This window comes from Loxodonta africana, chromosome 18, assembly GCF_030014295.1.
Source record: "Loxodonta africana isolate mLoxAfr1 chromosome 18, mLoxAfr1.hap2, whole genome shotgun sequence".
In the NCBI taxonomy this organism is placed as follows: Eukaryota; Metazoa; Chordata; class Mammalia; order Proboscidea; family Elephantidae; genus Loxodonta; species Loxodonta africana.
This window is the reverse complement of record NC_087359.1, coordinates 16387470-16408991: the sequence shown is the minus strand read 5'-3', so window position 1 is coordinate 16408991 and position 21522 is coordinate 16387470. Positions and strand designations below refer to the sequence as shown.

Genomic DNA, 21522 nt, shown 5'->3' with positions numbered 1-21522 from the left:
CACAACATCACACTGCCCTCTGGTCCTGCACCATCGCCATGATTGGTTGCGGATCGGACAGTTTCGTTGTGATTTGTAGGGTTTTCATGGGCTGATTTTAGAAAGTAAATTGCCGGGCCTTCCTGGTCGGTCTTATTCTGGAAGTTCCACTTCATGGCAACACACAAGTGCACGAAGTGCCTTGGCTGGGAATTGAACCTGAGTCTCCCCGCATGGAAGGCGAGAATTCTACCACTGAACCACCAGTGTCTCAAATTGATTTTTCTGTCCTAGTGGTGGGTTGCAACCCACACATATGGCCCTAGCTCTCTTATTTCAGATCTAATAAGGGTTGACAGAAGTCCTGTCTGTATCTGCAGATTTGATTGGGAATGGGAAAAGTCAGAAAGTGTGGGTAAGGAGGGGCCAGGGCTCCTACATCGGGGCAATGTTGGGTTACAAAGCAAAGCAGATTCTTCACTAAAAAATCATTCTGTAAGATACTAGGCTACCCTGTTTGTCAGAAGGAAATAAATTGCCCACATTCGCCTTTTTTTAAAGCAGGTTATTTTATCCAGAGGAACATACTAGGCACTGCCAGCTTCAAGACAGAGGGACAAGTTGGTGTTGGCAAGTAAAGCCGGTCTGAGAGGCCCTGACCTGATGCCAGTGACCCTTAAGTCTACCAGTGCTGCCGAGTCAGCTCTGTCTCATGGTGACCCCATGTGTGTCAGAGTACAGCTGCTCCTTAGGATTTTCAGAGGCTGATTTTTGAGAAGTAGAACATCAGGCCTTTCTTACGAGGCACCTCCGGATGGACTTGAACCTCCCACCTTTTGTTATCTTAGCAGTCCAGCATGTTAACTGTTTGCACCACCCAGGGACTTTGAAGGCATCAACAGGTTCCTCTAATCTGATTCCTGCCCTGGAGGCAGCAGGGGGCCATGGTTTGTTTCCCAAGTAGCTTGCTCTAGTAATTAAAACCCAAGTGTCCATTGTGTTTATCAAATTTCTCTGAATCCCTAAAGCAGCAGTGTTTTTATTTTGGTGACCAAGTTCATCCTTTAAGTGTGCTAATAAAATCACTCTTCCAAGGCCCGATCCTGGGTCTTGGGAGGTCTCTTGCCTACTACTAGCCTGACAGACCTTCTGCAGTAATGTACGGTGTAGCCCCTCAAGGTGTCCAGAGCCACCAGTCACCAGGACGGATTCCCAGGACCTGGTGTACACTCGTGGCGTGAGACAGCTAAAACCTCGACTGAAAACCTACCTGTCTAAAATTATTAAACTGCCTTACTTCCTGAGCTCAAATTTATTGATGCCTAAGGCCAAGGGTTCACCATCCACTAATGTCATACTTTAGGTGACAAGGTGGTAATGCCCCTTGAGTGGGATTTTCTTCTGGCAGACAGGTTTCCATGCACTGATCCTCTTCAAGTACCCAGAACCCACCTGGTTCTTGAATTCTAGACACACTGCTTCCTCTACATCCCCAACACAAGGACAAAATGGTCATTTATTTCATCGTTTATGCAGTTAAATCTAGTCGTGAATTACATTTTGCCAAATTCCATTTCTCCCACTTTCTCATGCAAGGAGTGCGCTTCCCCTACCCGTAGATCAGAAATAAGTTGACCATGTTCTCAAAGACTTGAGTTGTCGAAGAATCACTTGGGAGTTTCTGTGTGAGATTTGAAATGTTGACTTGGCTAGCGGGAGGATTTTGCTGGGAGGTGTGCATTTGCCTGTACTGCTGCTTGGTCTTACTCTTAGATACTTGGTACTTGTACTTGGCACTGCTGGTAGGTACTTGGTACTGTTGATCTGCCCGGAGCCGCTTCACTGACGTTCCTAAAGTAGCTCACTACCAACTGCCTGCTTTGAGATGCTCAGCTAAGGTAGACTGCTCCCTGCTGGTGGGAATGCCCTCTTCTGGGAGTGTTCTGTGGGAAGCGGTTCATTTTTCTTGGCCAAGGTTGGGATGTCCATCTCGGGGGAGAAGATCAGGTGTCCCACGTGGAACAGGCCTCCGCGACCTTCGTGAATCCGCCTTTTAGGTCCTTTGTTGGGAAGAAGGGGAGGGTCATGGGTGTTGGAGCCCCTTCCTTAGGCTGAGAAGATGAAAGAAAGGCCCGAGAGCCACAGCTCTGCAGGGGGAAGCAAAGGACTGGGGGGCTGGGGCTCAGCGCTGGTACAGCCAGATGATGCCGGCCTTGTGCAGGTCCCCCCACAGGGCGGCTTCCAGATGCAGGTCGTGGTTTGCATAGAATATCAGTGGCTTCTTTATTCGGTCGAAGTAGTGGTCAGAAAATTTCCGGTAGTTCCTGGTGATGAATCCGTAGGCGCTAACCTGTGTGAGGACAGACAGCAAGTTAGCATTTACTGATGTTCTCCAGATGCAAGTGAAGTGACCAATTCAGAAAGGCACAGGGTCAGGGAGACCACAAATGTGTCCCTAGTCACATTGCTGGTGAGTGGCAGAGCTGGGTTTTGAACCCAAAGCCGTGATCATGAAGCTCAAGGATGAAGACACAAGCCCAGGACTACCTCTTCCTACCCTAGCGAGACTCCTGCGTTAAAACGGGGACAGGTGGGGGGCCTGAGTCTGAGTGGTGTGTGGCCTCTAGCTCTTGTAATGCTTTTAGTGGGGGTGACTGCCTTTTCTTGAAAATTCGCTTTTCAGCCTCTCTGCCCCCCCACAATGCATATGTCAGTTGCATTCACATACACTTTTCAGGTTTTGTGTGGGGAAGGCTAAGCCTACTTACCGCCCAGCCCCAGCTCTAGAATGCCCCCATAAAAGGATGGCCCTGCTCAGTTCTGTCAAGAGGACCTTGCTTTCAGAAGAGCAGTCTGAAGGGTGGATAATTTGTGCCTTCTGCGCACAGAGTGGCTGCTTTGGGGGAGAGGGAGTGAAGGAAGGAAGTGCGATTGGTGGAGGCAGGAGAGGAGGTAAGGTGGGCCTGGGAGCTGGCGCCCAGAGGACCCTGACTGCTGGAGCAATCAGCCCTGGCACCCCCTCCACCTCCTTTAGCTGGGGGGTTCTCTGCCCAGAGGGGAGAGGCCCAGAGTCCAATGTGTAGAGACAACAGGCCTCATGTGCGGGATCAAATTAGGTCCTGTGGATGCCTGAAAAAGGAGAGAACTTTTACCTGATCACAGGTATGCAAAGCTGTCAGTAGCATGAGGGCCCCAGTACTAGGCATATATAAGTCTCGAAAGTTAGTGTTCATCAACTCTGATTTCAAAAACCTGGAAGCAGAGAGAGAGATTAAAACACCAGAAAGACGTGTAGACACACTAGCTCGGTGGTTGTGCCCGTTATGCTTTGCCAATTCACACGGGCTGGACAACCTCAAAAACTGGCCCTTCTGGCCAACCAGATTCCTTGTTTGGGGGGGATAAATTCAGGGGAATGGTATTTGGTTAAAATTAAACCTCTTGGTAAGGGAGTGGGGATAAGAAAGAGCAAGGGGACAGCCCACAGGGGCCATAGGGAAGGCCTGTTCCCTCCTTCTCATCCTGATTTCCTCCAGCAAGTCTGACCCCCAACCCCGCTCACTGGTTCCTCTGCAGCACCCCATGTGCTGTGTCTGGGGGTGCTTGCCTCCATGGCCTACAGCAGGGTTTCTCAGCCTTGGCACCGCTGGCATTTGGGGCTCGATTATTCTGTGGTGGGGCTGGCCTGGGCATTGTAAGATGTTTAGCAGCATCCCTGGCCTTTACTCAAGAGAGACACTCCACCCCCATCATGACGACCAAATAGTGTCTTCAAAAAAAACCCATTGCTGCTGAGTCAGTTCTGACTCGTGGCGACCCCATGTGTTAGAGAGTAGAACTGCTCCATAGGGTTTTCCTGGCTGTGATTTTTGTGGAAGCAGATCATCAGGCCATTCTCTTGTGGGACCGCTGGGTAGGTTCAGACTGCCGACCTTTAGGTTAGTAGTTGAGAGCGCAAATCGTTTGTGCCACTTAGGGACCTCTAAATATGTCTCCAGAAAAACCCAACATGTCTCCAGGCATGGCTAAATGACCCTTGGGGGCAAACCCCCCCGCATACACACAGTTGAGAACCACTGGTCTACACTGAGCATCGTTGGGCCCCCTTGCTGGCTCTTGATAGAACTGGTGAGAAGCCCTGCTGGAGGGAGGGAAGGAGGGGAGTGAGATCTGGCTGTTTGACCCCCAGGCTCCCCACCATGGGTCCCCTTGGGCTGGCTCTGTTCGAGCCTAATTTGTTGTTGTTAGGTGCCCGGTTAATTTTTGACTTATGGCAATCCCATGTGACAGGGTAGAACTGCCCCATAGGGTCTCCTAGGCTGTAATTGCCAAGTCTTTCTCCTGTGGAGGGGCTGGCGAGTTCAAACTGCCGACCTCTTGGTTAGCAGCTGCGTGTTTAACCATTGCACCCTTGGGGCCTAAAGGGGATGACAGCTCTGCCTCCAATAGCCGGGACTGCCCTACACCTTTTGGTTTCCTGTACCTGGCCTATGCCTTTGTAAATAAACCTCCAGGTGTTATCCTGAGCTGAGTTTTCCTGTCCATCCCCTGCTGACCCCGCCTGATACAACACCAGCTCCATCAAGGAAGTACCTAGAAGTGTGAAATGAAATTTTCTGAAGTGGACTCTCCTTACTGGTCGTAGGACTCAGGGCTTGTGGGAAGGGCTGTAGTAACCAGGCCGGTGGCTGAGGGTGTGGACTGACTTGAGGGTTGAACCAGGGCAGCTGGCCCTCCTGCTCCCCACCCTCCCGCCTTCCCCCACTGTACCTCTCTGTCAGGTAGCGGATGAAGTCTGGATGTAGCAGCTTGAATTTACTGGCAGAGGCTTCTGGTCCAAAATAGGTCTGAGGCCTAGGAGCCACGAAAGAAGTGGACAGTGCGACCAGAACCCATGTCATATGTGGGCCCGTGGGACATCGGGGTCAAGGCTAGCGAGGGGAGCCGGCGCCGGGCAGCCCGGTGGGGACGGGGTTGGGAGTGGTAGCGGGAAAAGGGGGTGTAGAAGGTGGCCGGCAGCACGGTGGGTACCACGTGCGGCTTCCCCCTCAGCAGGACTTCTGTGGGCGGTGAGTAGGAGAGGGAGGATGGGGGCGTGAAGAGGGCAGGCGGGGTCGGGTAGGTGCAGTTGACCGGAGGGTGGTGGGGAGGAGGTGGGAGCAGAGGGAAGTAGAGGGAGTCTGGGGGTGGGGGCGGGGGTGGGGGCGGACAGGGGAAGGAGCAGGGAAAGCAGTGGTTCTGGGGAAGTGGTGCCGTAGGGGGCTGGAAAAAGGGGGGCTCCTTCATGAAGCGGGACACGTAGGGGGCAATGAAGGATGGGATGCCCCGGATGGGCCCGATAAAGGAAGCCGAGCCGGTGGGGCTTTGAGAGGGGGACCTGGCGACGGGCATAGAAGGGGCTTGGGGGGGGTTTCTAGAGATGGATTTTAAACCCGTTTGGGAGGGAGACTTGGAGGGGGGCGGAGTGGGGCCTTGGGCAGACCCTCGGGACACGTGTTGGACATGGGGACTGCGTGTCAGGGAGGAAGCCCGGGAGGAGGGCTGGGAGACAGTGGGGGTGGGAGGGTGAGAGGGCTGGCGGGAGGAGGAGCCCCCCCGGGTGGGGGATGGGGACGGGGATTGGGCTAGGCCACCAGAGCTGGAGCGCTGCTGGGTGGGAGTGGTGACGATGTTGTTGGACCGGGACTGGGAGGGGGACTGGGTGGGGGACGGATTAGGGGTGTGGGAAGGGGAGCTCATTGGTGTTGGGGAGGCTTCTGGTGCACCCCGATGGCTCTGAGCGAGCTCCCCCTAAGAGCCTGGCCGCACGTGTCACAAAGCCCCCCCTGGTCACAGGGAGCAATTGTTGGGTAATCACCAGGGCTGGGTGGGGCCCTGGCCTGGCTGTGAGGACCCCCTCCAAAGCTGCTCTTTGGGGAGTGGGTGGGCTGTCCTGAGAGCACTGAGCTAGGGGGGCTAGTCAGCTTGGCAGCAGGGGCGGCAGAGATTCCTGGGACCTGATATCAGGACTGGAAATGCACGGCCTCCTACCGCAGGGGGAAGTTTCAAAAGAGCTGGGCCCAGGCCGGGCAGTAAGGTGGGAGAAGACAGACAAAGTGTCCTTTGTTCCCACGTGCATTGTCCTTCTCCCGTTTCACCGCTACAGCCCCAGGAAGGAGGCCACCAGGATGAGTGGCACAGACCCTGGCCCCTCCTCTTAGTTGCCAGAAACTCTGTGCGCACACCCAGTGGTGGGACAGCCCTGTCTGTGGGCACTGCCTGCCTGAGCCCCAGTGAAACCGGGGGCCAGGCTGGTCACGTGGACAGCAAGCAGCCTGAGCAAAAGATCCAGGCCCATGTTCTCAGCAGCAACACTGCCCCTCGAGCCCACCTCATCAGGAGGGTTCCTGGGGACATGGGGTTACCTGGACTGTCCTAGGGGCAGAAAAAAGGGCATCGTTCCCCAAAGCTCTGTTGAATTCGTCTTGGGGGTTTCCCCACCTGCCTCGAGAAGCCCCCTGAGACCGTGACCTTCCTTCCCTGCTGCTCTTCACCTACTTCTCCGCACCTCACAGGTCCTGGGAGCAAGGGGGTGACTGCTGTTTTACCCAGCCCCTGTTCCACATTATCTCAGCACCCCACACCCATTTGGCTACTCACTTGTCTCCTTTATCAGTGCCCTCCGGGACAGGCACACCCAGAATGGCTGATCTCAGCATCACATAGTCCCGGATGTCTGAGGGGATGAAGATATAGTGAAGGTCCTGTCAGGGCAAGAGAGACATTGAGCCCTGATGGCTACAAGACCACGTTTAGCTCGGAGTGGACAACCCTTCTCCTCCCAGCTCTGCTACCTGGCTTGACTGGATAATTTCCCTTGGGTAATTCCCACCCTGAGGTGCTGTGGTGGTTTTGAAACATATTCACAATCCTTTGATAGTTCTTCCTGCAAGGGGTGAAGCATAATGGCCAACCCCTTGTGTGTGGACTGGACTTGGTGGCTTGTTTCTAATAATAGAGAAGTGGAAGCGATGGTGTGTGACTCTGGAGACTAGGTCATTTACGACCTAGGCACTACAGCTTCCTTACACTCTCAGATCACTCACTCTGGTGAAATTAGCTGCCCTGTGGTGAGGACTCATATCCTTTAGAGAGGCCCACACGGTGGTACCTGTGAGTGCGCCATCTTGACTCCAGCCCTGGTCAAGCCTTCAGATGACTGCAGCTCCCACCAATCCTGACTGCAACCACTTGAGAGGCCCTAAGCCTAAACCACTCCCCTGAGCTGCTCCCAAATTCCTAACCCATAGGACCTGTGAGATAATAAGTGTTTGTTGTTTAAAGCTTTGACAGATGGGGGAAATTTGTTAGGTAGCAGTAGATAACTCCTAGAAGCACTGTGGCCACGCCTGAAATAAAGCTACACCCGTTCTGTCCTGTCATGAGCTAAGAGAGGTTTCACGGTGAGGGATTGGTGGCATAGACACTATGTCTGCGACATGCCTGAATTCTGTGGTCAGTTGGGAAATTTCTAGAACACTCAACTCTGGATCCATCCAGTACCATAGAAGCCCTTATCCTGGTTTCTTCCCAACCATACATATGGTGCCCAGAGCACTCAAGAGGGGAGGCAGGGTGTGATATTAACTGGTTGTGGCTAAAAGAAGCTAGAGGCCAGCAGGCAGAGGCTCAAATTCTGGCTCCCCCACTCACTAACTGTGACCTTGGGCAAGTTCCTCAACCTCTTTGAACCTCAGTGTCTGAACAACAAAATTCCCTGCGCAGGGCTGTTGTGAGAATTCAGAGACCACACCTTCTTCTAGTGGGGAAATGGGAACAACCCTAGCTCTGAGGTCAAAGGGGCCTGGATTCTAATTCTAGCTGTGTGACTTTGGATACATTCCCATACCCCCCAGAGCCTCAGAGACTAAGTCATAAAAGGGCTGCAGCTTCTTGGCTCTCTCTTGGGTCACTGGCTCTGGGTGAAGTTAGCTGCCATCCGCAACTCTGTAGCCCTGACTTGGGGCTGGACATATGTTTCTCGAACAATTCTGGGAAGATTGGGCACTCAGTAAATACCCTTCCCCCTGTTTGATCTCCCCAAGAACTGTGAACTCTGGGGTGGGCATCGGGGTTTGAATCCTGGCCTGACCCCTTATTGCTGAGCAAAGTTGGACACCAGCTCCTCACCGGTAAGCTGGGGTCAACATGCTATATATAAAGTGCCTGGCACACACAGCGTTCAGCCAGTGTTAGCAATCCACACACATGCCATGCTCCAGAAGAGTCCTGTCCTCCCTGAAACAGCAGGGAGTCTCCGACTAGGCCCTCCTTCCCTCAGTGACTCCAAAACATGTAGCCAAGATCATGGCACAACCTCCATCCACAGCCCCAGGTTCATGTCCCCTGTGGCCCATCCCACAGAAGGGGTTCCAGGAACAAAGGCGCCAACCATCGATGACAATGGTGTGCCATCAGAGGACTCACCTGTCTTTGTGGCACGGAGGTGAAGCCCAGCTTCCTGTAGGAGATGAGGGAGTTCTTCATCGTGTTCACAGTGAAGCCATAGAATGAGGTCCTAGTGCCCACATCATCCTCAAAGTCTTTGATCACGGCGCCATTGAGTCTAGTGGAAACAGACACCCACCAGGCTCTGTGGTTACATTGTCTGTTTGTCCTTCCAGCCGCACGGTTCCCCCGTGCCTGACCTCGTGCCCCTATGTGGACCACTCCCACTGCCCCACTGGCCCAGCAGCACCAGCTCCGAAACTGACTCCTTCAGACCTCAGGGTCTCCCCGTGAAGTGGGTAAATTTGGCCCTAGCCACTCCTTCCTCAGGGTCTCCTTGGCCTGCCTGCAGGGTCTACTGTTGGCATTTTCCTTTGTCCATGCTTGTCTGTATTGCCAAGCTGGTTCCTAAGAAGGCTGGTGCTACCCAGGCCTATGGCCCTCAGAGAAGATGCTCTCCAGGGGCTGGCAGAAGGCCAGCTCTCTTCCCAACTCTTCTCTCCCACCTACTCCCTGGCCCCTGCCCCCCATACCTGAACACATAGTCATGGGCATCGATGTTCGGACCTTGGCGGGAACCATTCAGTATCCCCCCGTTTCCCACCACGGCACACCTAATGCAGTCTGGACGCAGCTCCTTGGAGGCCGCAAACAGCTCTGCGTTCTCCGAGCCATTCAAAAGGTTCAAAGTAGAGGCAATGGCTGTGGGTGTAGGACAAGGAGGGCCAGAGAGGAGTGTCAAGAGGGTCATCTGGGGCCTTGCAAAGACCACCTGGTTGTGGTGCTCCAGCTCACCTGTGGCCTGAGCAGAAGCCACTCAGAGCACGGAGGGTAGGTGAGAGGATAAAAACTGTAAAAAGGAAGGTGGGGGAGGGGGCGCTTGGCTGGGCTCTCAATTTCCTCAAGAACTCAGAATAAGAGTCCTCTCAAGCCTGTGTGGAAACCCTGGTGGCTTAGTGGCTAAGTGCTACGGCTGCTAACCAAAGGGTCAGTAGTTTGAATCCACCAGGCACTCCTTGGAAACTCTATGGGGCAGTTCTACTCTGTCCTGTAGGGTTGCTATGAGTCAGAATCAACTCGATGGCACCAGGTTTGGTTTTTGTTTGGTTTTCAAGCCTGTGTATATTCCAAAAGAAAGTAATCTGAGGAATGGGGTGAGGTGAGGGCGGGGCAGATTTAACATGGAGGCTGGGAGGTGGGGTGGTTTCCACAGCAGTACAATGAGCAAGGCTGTTCGAGTCCCCACAGCCTCTCTCCTTGGCCACCTTTTGTGCCAAACCAAACCAAAACCCAAACCTATTGCCGTTGAATCCACTCCAACTCATAGCGACCCTATAGGAGAGAGTAGAACTGCTCCACAGGGTTTCCAAGGAGCCCCTGGTGGATTCAAACCGCCAGCCTTTTGGTTAGCAACCACACTCTTAACCACAGTACCACCAGGGTTTCCAGGAAGGTCCCAGAATGGTGAGAGTCACTCCACAGGGGCAGCCCTGGCCCTTCTCACTGACCCCCTCAGAGCCTGAGGTAAGCTGAGCCCAGAGTCAATCAATTGCTCTGAGAGGAAAGCAGGGACAGGGAGGTCCCTATCACTAGTGCTGTGAGGCTAAGAACAGGAGGCAGGGATTAGCTGAGGTGGAAGAGTGTGGGGGCAAGACGATGTGAGGCTACCTTGGTGGGAGAGCCCCTGCCAGCCATATGGGGCTTTGTGCTGGCTCAGGCTGTCCCAGAGCTCCTGCGTGAAGGGGCGCCCCCACAGCAGCACTGGGGTAGAGAGATTAAACAGCCTCCGGAAGTGGGGGTGCCGCTGAATCGCGAAGTGAAGTGGGCAGCGGCACAGCCGGCTCTGTGGGTGAGAAGAAAAGAGGGCTTAGTACAGTTAAATGGGGGAAAAGGCAGGTGGGGAGCCTGCCCAGGAGCCCAGAGACCCCACAGGAGAGCTGGGAGGGAGAGAAAAGCCGCTCACCCCCCTCCAGGCTTGGCCGCCCCAGGATCAGCGAGCAGAGCTCGCCTGCAGTCCAGTGGCTCAGTGAGGGTCAAAGAACTTTCTAGATCTACCCTCCCCAGCCTTTCCTCAAGGAGTCCTGCTGGCACAAGTGATTAAGCATTCTACTGCTAACCCAAAGGTTGGCGGTTCAAACCCACCAGCCACTCTGCAGGCGAAAGATGTGGCAGCCTGCTTCCATAAAGATTTACAGCCTTGGAAACGCTATGGGGCAGTTCTACTCTGTCCCATAGGGTCACTATAAGTCGGAATCTACTCAACAGCAGTGGGTTTGGTTTGGTTTTTGGAGCCCTTCCTCTCCTGAATGCCACATCCCTGTGGCCTGATGGCTCTGGCCTGTCATACTCCTTCACCTCATACTTGGGGAAACTTTGGGGTATTCTCCAGTGAAGGGGTATGACCCTCCTGCCCTTCAGCAGAGGAGTCCAGGTCAGCCCGTGTGATACTAGCTGTATGATTCATATGTGAGGGGGCTGCTGGGGAGGTTCATGACAGCCTTTCTCCTATCGGTGCCTCTGCACACAGGGCCCTTAAGGGAATGTGAGGTCCTGTAATCCATCATTTTGGAATCCCACACACCCTTGGTCTGTATAAGGCTACTGTTACCACTAAACTGTGCCCTTTGTTAAACTGCCAGTTTCATCAGTCCTGGTGGCGCAATGGTGAAGAGCTCAGTTGCTAACCTAAAGGTCAATGGTTCAGACCCACCAGCTGCTTCTTGGGAGGAAAGACCTGGCAATGTGCTCCCATAAAAGATTACAGCCTAGGAAGCCCTATGATGCAGTTCTACTCTGTCCTATAGGGTCACCGTGAATAGGAATCAACGGCACACAGCAACAACAAGGGTTTCATCAAAAGACAATGCAGGAAATAGCTGCACAGTCATTTCTGCTCTAATGTGATCTAAGAAAAGAGTACCTAAAAATCACTGCACTTTGCAAAACTGTGCAGTCAAAACCACAAGGCTTGTGGTGGAAGTGGGATTAGGGACACAATACTCAAAAACTTTGCCAGTGACCCATAAAACCTAACAATAATACCACAGTGCAGTGCAGTGAATTACTTAATATGGCCCTTCTAGCCATAGTTTTGTAATTCTCATCAAATGACTGGGTGGGACTATGCAAATGAAGTCCTTGTGGCCTACCAAGGGGCACATGGCACTCTTGTGGGGGTGGGACCATGTAAATAATGTATATAAAACCTAACAAAGGAATCAGTCAGTTTTGCCATCCCACTAGACTTAAAATGAGCCATCGCAGAGGTGGGAAGGGAGGCTCTTACCACCACCAAGAATGAAGAGCCAAGAGTGGAGCATGTCCTTTGGACCCAAGATCCCTGCACTGAAAAGCTCCTGAACCAGGAGGCTGAGAGAGAAAGCTTTAGCACTGAAGATGGTGAGAAATGGTGGTAGAGAAACAGTGGCAACACAAACCAGGAGACCAGTAGGAGACTGGCAGGGGACAGTGCAGTGGGCTTCATGGCCCATGGAGAGAGAAAACTGAGTGCCTTCAGGTAAGATATTTGCTGGCAGAGTAGGGTGCCTCTGGGCACTTGGTGGAGCTAGGTTTGCCGACCAATGGAGCTAGAGCTGAGTACCTTCAGGCTGAGGCTTACTGGCAGACTGGGGTGCCTTGGGACACTTATTGGCAGAACTAAAAGAGCTTTGTAATACTTGCCCAAGCAGGGTGGGGGCCAAAGGCCAGGGAGAGGCATGCGTATGGCTGAGAAGAGGCTGTCCGGATGGAAGAACTGTATCCTGAGCGTTCGTGAATCAGAATTGTAACCCGTTACTTCCCTAATAAACCCCATAACCATGAGTACTGTCTGTGAGTTTGATGTGGCTGTTGCAAGGAATTATCCCAGCAGAGAAGTAGAAAGTCCCCCGAGAGGGATGGTTGGTGTCCGAACTGGTAAAAAGGTTGGAAGGTGGAGGCATGTCTGACCTCTGCTCGTAGGAGTCAGCTTTGGGCTGTTGGCCTTGATTCTCCTTCCTCCTTGTGAAGTTAGAGAAGGTCAGACGCCCTGACACATCGTTTTTATAGTTGGCATCAGAAGGGGGATTTGTCACAATGGCTCCAGATTCATGGGAGCATGGAACTTTGTTAGAGAAATAATGAAGGGGTGTGGGAAGTGATATTTCTGATTCTTAGATAGCTACTTTGGTTGTTGTCTCTAATGACTAAAAGCAAAGTAAGAGATGTTATGCTGCAGCTGAGGGAAGAAAAGCTGCATCTGGAATGGGTTGGCGCAAAAGCCAGGCCAGATAAGCAAGATGATTGATAGGAGGTCAGGGTCTACTTGTTCCAACCAGCCAGAAGCCTGAATCCATATGCATATGAACAGTAAGATAGTCAAGGGGTGGAGAAGATGAAACTGGAATGTTTTAAAAAGGGTTATGTGTTTACTTGAATGTACTCTAGATAGTGAATGTTTCTAATACATAGTGTTGTAAAGCAGACCTAAATATATGATGGAAATAAATATTGAGTATTATAGATAACAGAGAGCATGTAACTCCGCCTTCAGCCAATACTTGATTGGATATGCTAAATGGGGAGCTAGGATTTGTCTGAAAGAAACACAGCATGTTCATTTCAATGCAGTAGCCTTGTGTATACCTGAGCCCCACCCTAACTCTTTGGAGTCAGGAAATTTGCATTTGAAAGGACACACAAACCCACCCAGAGCTGCTGAGAGAACAGGAAATTTGCATTTGAAGGAAGGATCTGCGGAGACAAAAATGACTGTTCTGCTTTTTGAATTTCGAGCAAGCAGTTTGCCTTTCAATGCATGGAGGCAGGAAAAGTTTGGTGGCAGAAGAACCCCCCTTCTAGGGCTGGAAGTTAAAGGGAGCCAGTGAGTAGACAGCTTGGTAAGCTCACTGTGGTGACCACTTGGGTTCACTCAATGAGTGGAAATAGGGGAAGTGCTGCAATGAAGACATGGGCTGAGTTTAGACATGTTCCACTGGCAGCTGTAGATCTAGCCCACAGGGGCTTGGGGATGAGAGAGAGAAAGGGCTGGCTAGTCAGAAGTGCAGGGAGTCCTGTGGACTCCTGAGCTTACAGGTGGGACCCACTGACTTGACCCACGGGGGCTGGGGATGAGAGAGAGAGAGAAAGGGCTGGCTGGTCTGAAGTGCAGGGAGGTGTGTGAACTCCTAAGCCTATGGCTGGTACCCATTGTGACCCAGCTTGGATGGCTTGGGATGAGCTGACCAGAATATGACTGAATGAAAGATGTTTGACACCAAGAGCTGGTGTAGATTGCTGCAGTTTGATGGCTTACTCTGGGCTGAACTGTGCTTATGGATGCAGATCCCCAAAGTTGCAAACTGAACAGAAGACTCTTAGGCCAAGGAACATGCTTGTCTCCTCAGAGTACTAGTTTGATAGGGATAAACACTGGCTATTTTTTTTATCTAAAATGGCGGGGCAGGGGGAGGGGAAATAAAGGCATGAAGTGGCTGGCTTACATGCTTTCTTGAGTGTGCTTACATTAAACGAGGGGGGCAAGGGAGGGCTTCCATTGAATAGATTCCTCTCTTCCTAATGGAGCTGGGGAAGAGAAGGTGGGGGAAGACATTGACAGGATTATGTGATTCAGTTGTGAGTGCTGATTGTTAACAAGGTTAATTGTGATTGTAAAAACTGTAATTGTAGAAGCAGGAACCGGGAAAGGGGAGACTAAAAGGGTAAAAAAAGGGAGGCGCTGCTAAATTGAAGTACAGTGGCCGAACCTAAGGTTTCTTAAAGGTTTTGCTATGCTGATACCTTGAGAGAGACTCTGAGGGAATAATCTCAGTTCAGTTAAACTTTATCAGAGGCCAGAGAGGGCGAAGCTGAGATGACTTTTGGAGAACCTGACTAGATCAAATGGATACCTGCAGCAGCCATGAATGGCTGGTACCTGAGTAACCTTCCTCTTAGGACCCTGCCCTACTGCAGGACTAATTGTTAAGGACTGTTTTGGACTGGCGAAATGACTGGGAGAAGGAAGTTAATCCTTCAAGTATGAAAGGACCAAAGGCTAGAAGAGCAAGGAGTGTCCTGCAGTACCATGAATTACTTAATATGGCTCTTCTAGCCATAGTCTTGAACTCTCACCAAATGACTGGATGGGGGTATGCAAATGAAGTACTTGTGGCCCACCAAGGGGATTGGATAACTTGCTAATAATGTAAATAAGGTGCATGGCACCCTTGTGGGGGGTGTTGTTAGGTGCTGTCGAGTCAGCTCTGACACATAGCCAACCTACGTACAACAGAATGAAACACTGCCCAGTCCTCACAATCGTTGTTATGCTTGAGCCCATTGTTGCAGCCACTGTGTCAATCCATCTCATTGAGGGTCTTCCTCTTTTTTGCTGGCCCTCTACTTTACTAAGAATGATGTCCTTCTCCTGGGACTGATCCCTCCTGATAACATGTCCAAAGTATGCGAGACGTAGTCAGGGGGTGGGACCATGCAAATAAGCAGTATGAAACCCTACCAAGAGAATTGGTCAGTTTTGCCATACCGCTAGCCTTAAAATGAGCCATCCCAGAGGCAGGAAGGGAGGATCTCACCACTACCAAGAAAGAAGATCCAGGAGTGGAGTGCATCCTTTGGACCCAGCATCCCTGAGTTGAGAAGCTCCTGGAACCAGGAGACCAAAAGAGAGAGCTGTGACACTGAAGACAGTGAGAAGCAGCAGCAGAGAAACAGTGGCAGCAGGAGACTGGCAAGAGATGGTTCAGTGGGCATCCTGCCCCATGGAGCTACAGCTGAATGCCTTCGGGCCAAGGCTTACTGGTGGAGTGGGGTGCCTTGGGACACTTGGCAGTGGCCTAGGGGCCACAGAGAGGTGTGCCTGTGGGCACAGCTGAGAAGAGGCTGTCCTGATGGAAGAACTGTATCCTGAGCAGCCCTGAACCTGAACTGTAATCTGTTACTTCCCTAATAAACCCCATAACCCTAAATATCGTCTGTGGGTTCTTTGTGGTCATTGCAATGAAATATCGAACACAGCAGAGAAGTAGAGAGTGCCGTGGGAGGGACAACTGGTGTTAGAACTGGTAAAAAGGTTGGAGGGTGGGGGCACGTCTGACCTCCTTCTCATAGGAGTCAGCCTTGGCCTGTTGATCTTGATTCTCTTTCCTCCTTGTGAGGTTAGAGGATGTCAGAATCCCCTGCCATGCCATTTTTACACACAGTTATTAAGTGGTTAAGAAATACATTCTATAAAACCCATGGCACTTTATCTTGAAAAAGACCTGAAGTGTGCTGATGGAAGTGGGTGTCAGAAGGGCGGCGACCTGTGAGTTACTGGGAAGTGGTGGAAGGAGAGTTGTCTGAAATCAGGCACTGAGTCGTAACGCCAGCTACGGAAGGATGCAGTCATAGCACACACAGTGAACTGAGGTAGGTGTGTGTTTGTGTATTCCACAGTCTTACGAGGATGTTCTCATTTGTTCATTCCCCTCCTCCCCCGCTGAATTGAGGATGCTGAATACTGCCCTAGAGTAGCAAGCGCTGTACCTTTCTTGTCCCGAAATTCAATGCGTTGGATCCAAAGAATGCTTGCGATGTCATTGTATCCCTGGGGGAGAAGACAGAAGTAGAGCGAGGGTCTGAATGGACCCTATCCGGGGCTCCCACCTGCCCCTTAGGGTCTCCTGGACTGACCCCTTTAGCTCTGGGGCTGACAAAGTCCATCCACATGAGTCCAAAATTGTCTTTTCCCTGGATGCTCTACATCTGTGCTCGGTGACTTGCTCACGTCCCTCTCTTGAGGCACACAAAATACTGTCACTTTACTATGTCCTGCCCTGAAATCAAACCCTTCAGCAAGTGGCAAGACTGGGGAGTTCATAGGAGCAGTGAGATAGTCATTAAAATATGGTTACCCACAAGGAAAACCACTGTGTGCTCTGGAATTGTGAACATCTGCGGGGTCTCCTGTGGTCTGGGTCATGGGGCAGGGTGTGGGCTCTGATGCCTGCCTCTCCGGGTTTGTATACTAGCCGTGCCACTGGACAGCTCTATGATCTCAGGCAAGTTACTTAACTCTTCAGAACCTCACTCTCCATCTGTGCAGTAGGGGTAATCGTAGCGAGCTCATCTGATTGACAGGGAGGGTTCAAAGAGAGAACTGATGTTATCTCACATAAAAAGTGCTCTCTCAATGTCAGCCATCCTTACCTAAAGGAGGAAGGGAAGGAATTATAGTAAAATTTGTGAGAACCTGAAGTTGATGGGACTGCCTTCTTTTTCAGGGTCTCTTCAACAGGGTCCCGTCTTACCACTTTTCTATTGCTCACTTTACTGGAAAAATATCTGAAGTTTTCCTTCTCTGGCAGGTTTCCGCCTTACATGGGTTCTGCCTTCCGCAGGTTTTTACTGTACCTTGTTGTCAGGCACTATCATGAGCGTAGAGTAATGGGGTTAATGTTACTGACCCTCTCCCCTTCCCCCACTCCCAGGCTCTAGGTGGCCCCTGCATCGTGGCAGGGGGCAAACAGAAAGGAAGGAATGGGGCCCTTGCCTATTCAAGAGGGTGGTCTGGCTTCTCCTAGACCCCTTCCCTCTCCCCAACACCCACAAGGGAGCAGGAGGAGGAGGATTTTGGAATGTCAGTTTCAAGGGAGACAAAGGCCCTTTGTCACTTGTTTCTAGATGCTGAGGCAGGCTGAGGAACCAGGGGGCCTGTGACCTGTCTCCCTTCAGTAGGACCCTGGAGGGGTGGGCCAGAAAGAGCAGCGCAGGTCCCCTCCCCAATCCCAATCCCTCCGTTCCCCTGGGACAGGCCACCCCTTCGTTCACCTGGGGCCGGCCACCGTGTACGTAGCCACTAACCCCGAGATCCTCACCATGAATACAGCATGACCCCTCGGCAGAGGAGCCAGGGCTGGCTGCCGTGAGAACAACTGGGAGCTTTTGACACACCAATGCCCAGGCCTCCCCTCTGAGATTGGATCTGATTGGGCTGGGCTGGGGGCTGGGCACCCCCCCCCACCCAGTAATTCTATGGTGCAGTGAGGCTTGAGGGTGTGGCAGGAATGCTGAACTGGGCGGGGTATCTACAAGAGGAGGGGCATTGCAGGGGAGGTGGTGGGGACCTTCCCCAACATTCAGCTTTGCTGCCCCGGCCTCCCCCAGCCTCAGCGAGACCTGACGTGTCTCCAGAGCCACCTGCTTTCAGGGTCTCCACCAGCCCCTCACCCTGCCATCCTTCCAGCCCCTCCCTCGGGGAAGCCCGAGCACTTCCAGCCTGAGCCCTGCACTTTGAGCCTGGAAGAGAGTGGGGAGGCAGGCAGTCATCTGCACCCTTCCAGGAAGTCTTACCACCCCGAGGAGAAATAAGGACAGTGTAGTGCACTTTTCCTAAAGCTAAATTCACTTAGCTTCGCTTGGTCATATTCTTAGTAATTCTCTGGCCTTAAAACGTCCTTTCTTTTATGAAATAATGTTTACAATAGACGGCAACTGGTAGTCCTATGTCAATCTTAGGCCTCTCTCTTTTTTTCTTCTCCTTAATTTTACAAGTCTAGAAACCCCGGTGTCAGAACCAGTGACCCATGAGTAAATCCCCAGACTGGATTCCACTCTAACTGGCAACTAAGAGCCCTGTCCTTGGGCTCAGAGACTCCATGGATCCTATCCCCACCACTCTGTGGCTTCACGCACTTGTCACTGTAGCCACCCAAGTGGTTCAAAGTCCCTCGCTCCGGATGGTCACACAGCCTACTGGCCTGGAGGGAGTCCGCCTGGAATGCCATTCCCTCCTACCTTGCTTCTCTTCTGGACTGAATACCCACCTTCTCCATGGTGGCTGTGTCCTGACCTGTCCCCCTGGGGCTTAAGCTACAGTGCAAGCACTACTGAGAATCAACAAGGAAATGGGCAGGTGCTTGGGTTGTGCTTGATTTTTAAAAGATGAATTTTTTAAAAAGCTTTGTAGAGGTATAATAGCCGTACGTACAGTAAACCTCATTAAAAGTTGTATTCAATATTTGGAAAGGATGTGTACTTGATGTTTTTAAACATTTTAACAAAGAATTGACACTTTCTTAAAACACCTAACCCTTCTCAATCCTTCTCATCATGAGATTTCTGACTCCAAGATTTAGTAACTTCAGGTAGCACGGGCTAGAACACCCTTTGGACTCAATTGTCTGTAACTGTGTTTCACATTGTTTTGCAACTCTGGGTGCAGATTTGAGCCTTGTCTCCAGAGACAATGTACTAATTTTGTTTTCATCTCATTGTGCCTGGAACAAGATTGGTGAGGCATCAAGAGTGTGGCCTGAGAAAGGAGAGGCAAGTGGCTGTGGGCACGCTGGGGACCTCCCGAACCCCGCCTGGGATATGCTTGTGCTTCCCAGAAGGAAAGCCAAATCCTTCTGAGGCTTCTTCTGTAACTGCAACCATTACCAGCCAAAGGCAGACTCTCAGGTTTCTCCTCCTGGGGCGCAGATGAAAGGAAGGAGCACTGGGCAAGCAGAAGGGAGGGGAGCCTGGCAGGAGGAGGACTTGGACTGAGCCCAGGATCAACCCCAATTCCCTGGGGAGTCCTCCCAGATGGTGCTTAGCAAACTAAACAGGAGCAAACAGCGCCGGAGAGAAAGGCTCGGAGAGAAGGGAGCGGGCCGGACAGGTCAGAAACCAGAGCGAGCCGGGAAGGCAAGCCTGGCAGGGTACCCGCTAGGGACTCCGGCAAAGTTGGAAATCGGGAGACTTGGGCCCCTGCCCTAAAGAATAAAGCCTGGAAATGTGACGTTGCCAAGGGAGGGTTCCCGATCCACGCCGGACTGTTGTTTATCTGACGCATGTGACCCTGCCAAAATTGGAAAAAGAAAGGGCTGGAGTCAACTGCGTGAGGCTGTCAGGGCGCCTCACCCGTGCGCAACGCGACAGAGCCCTCGTGGACTCGGGCAGAGGCTGTGGGATCCGACAGCGCGAGATTAACGCCGGCGGAGGCTCTGCGGTCACAGGGCCGCCGCCAGAGCCCCCGTGGCGTGCTATCCCCAGAGGGACTGACACCGAGGGCGCACCGAAGGCTGCGGGCAGCCGGCGAACTCCCGGCTCCTGCTTCCGCTCCCTGTCGGGTCTCAAGCGGACGCCCTACCTGGCTCCGGCCGGGGTCGCGGGGTACGGCCCCACGGTCGAGGAGTACAGGGCGAAGAGGATCCCCGAGCAGGCGGCGGCCAGCAGGAGCAGCAGCCAGAGGCGCCGGCCGAGCGTGAGCCCCATGCAGCTCCGACTGCTGGGCACCCGGGCCGCTGCCTGCACGCCCGCTGCTGGCCGGGGCGGAGGGGAGGGAGGTCCCAGAGGCCGTAGCGGGCCTCCCGGAGGTGCCGCCCTGCCCCACCCGGCCCGCCCCGTGTCACCACGGCGCCTCCTGGCCCCGGTAGCTCTTTGGGGGCGGCGCTGCGGGGCGGGGAGCCGGAGTGCTGCCCCTGCACCCGGACCGCCCTCTCCCGGGACCGTCGACAGCGGGGGCCCTCCCCCTTCCGCTCCCGCCTGCGCCCAGCCCTGGTCCACGGTGACGGGGAACTGGGCCCGGGGAGACGACGCCACCTGCCGCAGTGGCCTCGCACGGCGCGCTCGGGCAGGGTCCCTCGCGTCCTGACCCCGGGCAGATGGGGCGGCTGCCCGCCGCGCTCCCCTCAGAAGGACCCTCGAGACCTGTCAGCGTGGACCTTGGCACCTCGGGTCCTTCGAGAACGCGGGCGGGCGGAATGCGGCTCTGGTCATCAGGACAGCTGGGAGGGGAGCCCGCAGAGTGGGGACGAAACCCGATGGCCAGCCCTAGGGGCCGGTAGGAAGCCTATGGATGGGGCGCGGGAACTCAGACGGTGCGCCCCTTCCCTGAAGTCGGTCCTGGGGGGCGGGGCGTTCCTTTTACAAAAGGGGGCCAGCCTGGGGTCTCCGCATCGCCGGGAAGGACTGGGGAGCCCAAGTTCCTGAGGCAGAGGCCTTGGGTACAGAGTGGGAGGGCTGGGAGCGGCAGAAGGGCCGGGGTGGAAGTCCAGGGTCTTAGACCTCGAAAACCTGTGAAACACCCCAGATCCCCAGCTGTGAGGAGTCTGCAAGGAGGAGGGGCCTGGCCTAGCCACATGCTTTCAGCTATCACCTGTTTGTCAGGTATGGGAGCAAGTCTGGGTGCAGCAACAGGTACCTGTCCAACTGCAAGGCTTCCCAAAAAGCTTTCCGGGGCTGGCAACTGAGGTTGGGAATGGGTGGGGCTGGTGCCTGAGGTCAGGAATGAGACCTTCAGACCCTGTTCTCTTACCTCACTTACCAGTGAGCAAGGTCCTGGAAGGGCACTCACACACACAAGGGCTGAGCAGTGAGGCACACCTTGCTACTCTGCTGATAGGTACCAGAACCAGTTGCCAGTGGAGTGGATCCCAACTCATGGTGACCTCATGTGTGGCAGAGTAGAACTGTGCTCCACAGAGTTTTCAATGACTGACTTTCTGGGAGTAAATTGCCAGGCCTTTCTTCTGAGACACCTCTGTGTGGACTCAAACCTCCAACTTTTCAGTTAGTGGCTGAGCACAATACTGTTTGCACCACCCAGGGATTCCAGCTGATTGGTATTATTTAGAATTTATGGTTTTAAGTCTTTCAGTTTCAAAATTTATGGCTTTCCGTCACCAAAATCCCTGTGGATGTTACTTAGTCCTTTTTCAGCACCTTCTCCCATTTTCTCAACGGTGAATAAAACCTCAAACCCTCTCCCTGAGCTCCTAAATCACACCCCTGCCCTTCACTCTCAGTAAATTCCTTATCTTCTGCTTCACGGACAAAAAGAGAATCACTAGCTATTATTAAATTCTTTGACGTTCCATCTTTAAAAGTACAAACTTGGCCACCTCCACACCCAGCCTCTACCCACCTAGACTCCAGCTTCAAGGGGGCACTCTCCTCCTGTGGGGAGTTGATCCCTATGATGCTGAAAGTTGTATGTCCGTTTGGCTGGGCCATGATTCTCAGTAGTTTGGCAGTTATGTAATGATGTAGTCTCCTCCATAATGTGATCTCATGTGATCAGCCAATCTGTAA

General features: G+C 52.9%; 2 protein-coding genes across 2 annotated transcripts; both read right to left on the bottom strand.

Annotated features, from left to right (window-relative positions):
• Nucleotides 1-524: 524 nt before the first annotated feature.
• Nucleotides 525-19704, bottom strand: ST6GALNAC2 (ST6 N-acetylgalactosaminide alpha-2,6-sialyltransferase 2). The gene is made up of 9 exons (XM_003417239.3): nt 19580-19704; nt 15991-16051; nt 10135-10309; nt 9000-9168; nt 8446-8584; nt 6619-6722; nt 4750-4833; nt 3132-3231; nt 525-2329 (listed from the first exon to the last, which is right to left on the bottom strand). Exons 1-9 carry the CDS (start codon nt 19702-19704, stop codon nt 2162-2164), a joined length of 1125 nt encoding a protein of 374 aa, XP_003417287.1. The 3' UTR covers nt 525-2161.
• On the bottom strand, nt 4827-6617 carry LOC135228069 (uncharacterized). Its single transcript, XM_064270692.1, has one exon. It carries the CDS (start codon nt 5716-5718, stop codon nt 4834-4836), a length of 885 nt encoding a protein of 294 aa, XP_064126762.1. The 5' UTR covers nt 5719-6617; the 3' UTR covers nt 4827-4833.
• Nucleotides 19705-21522: the final 1818 nt, after the last annotated feature.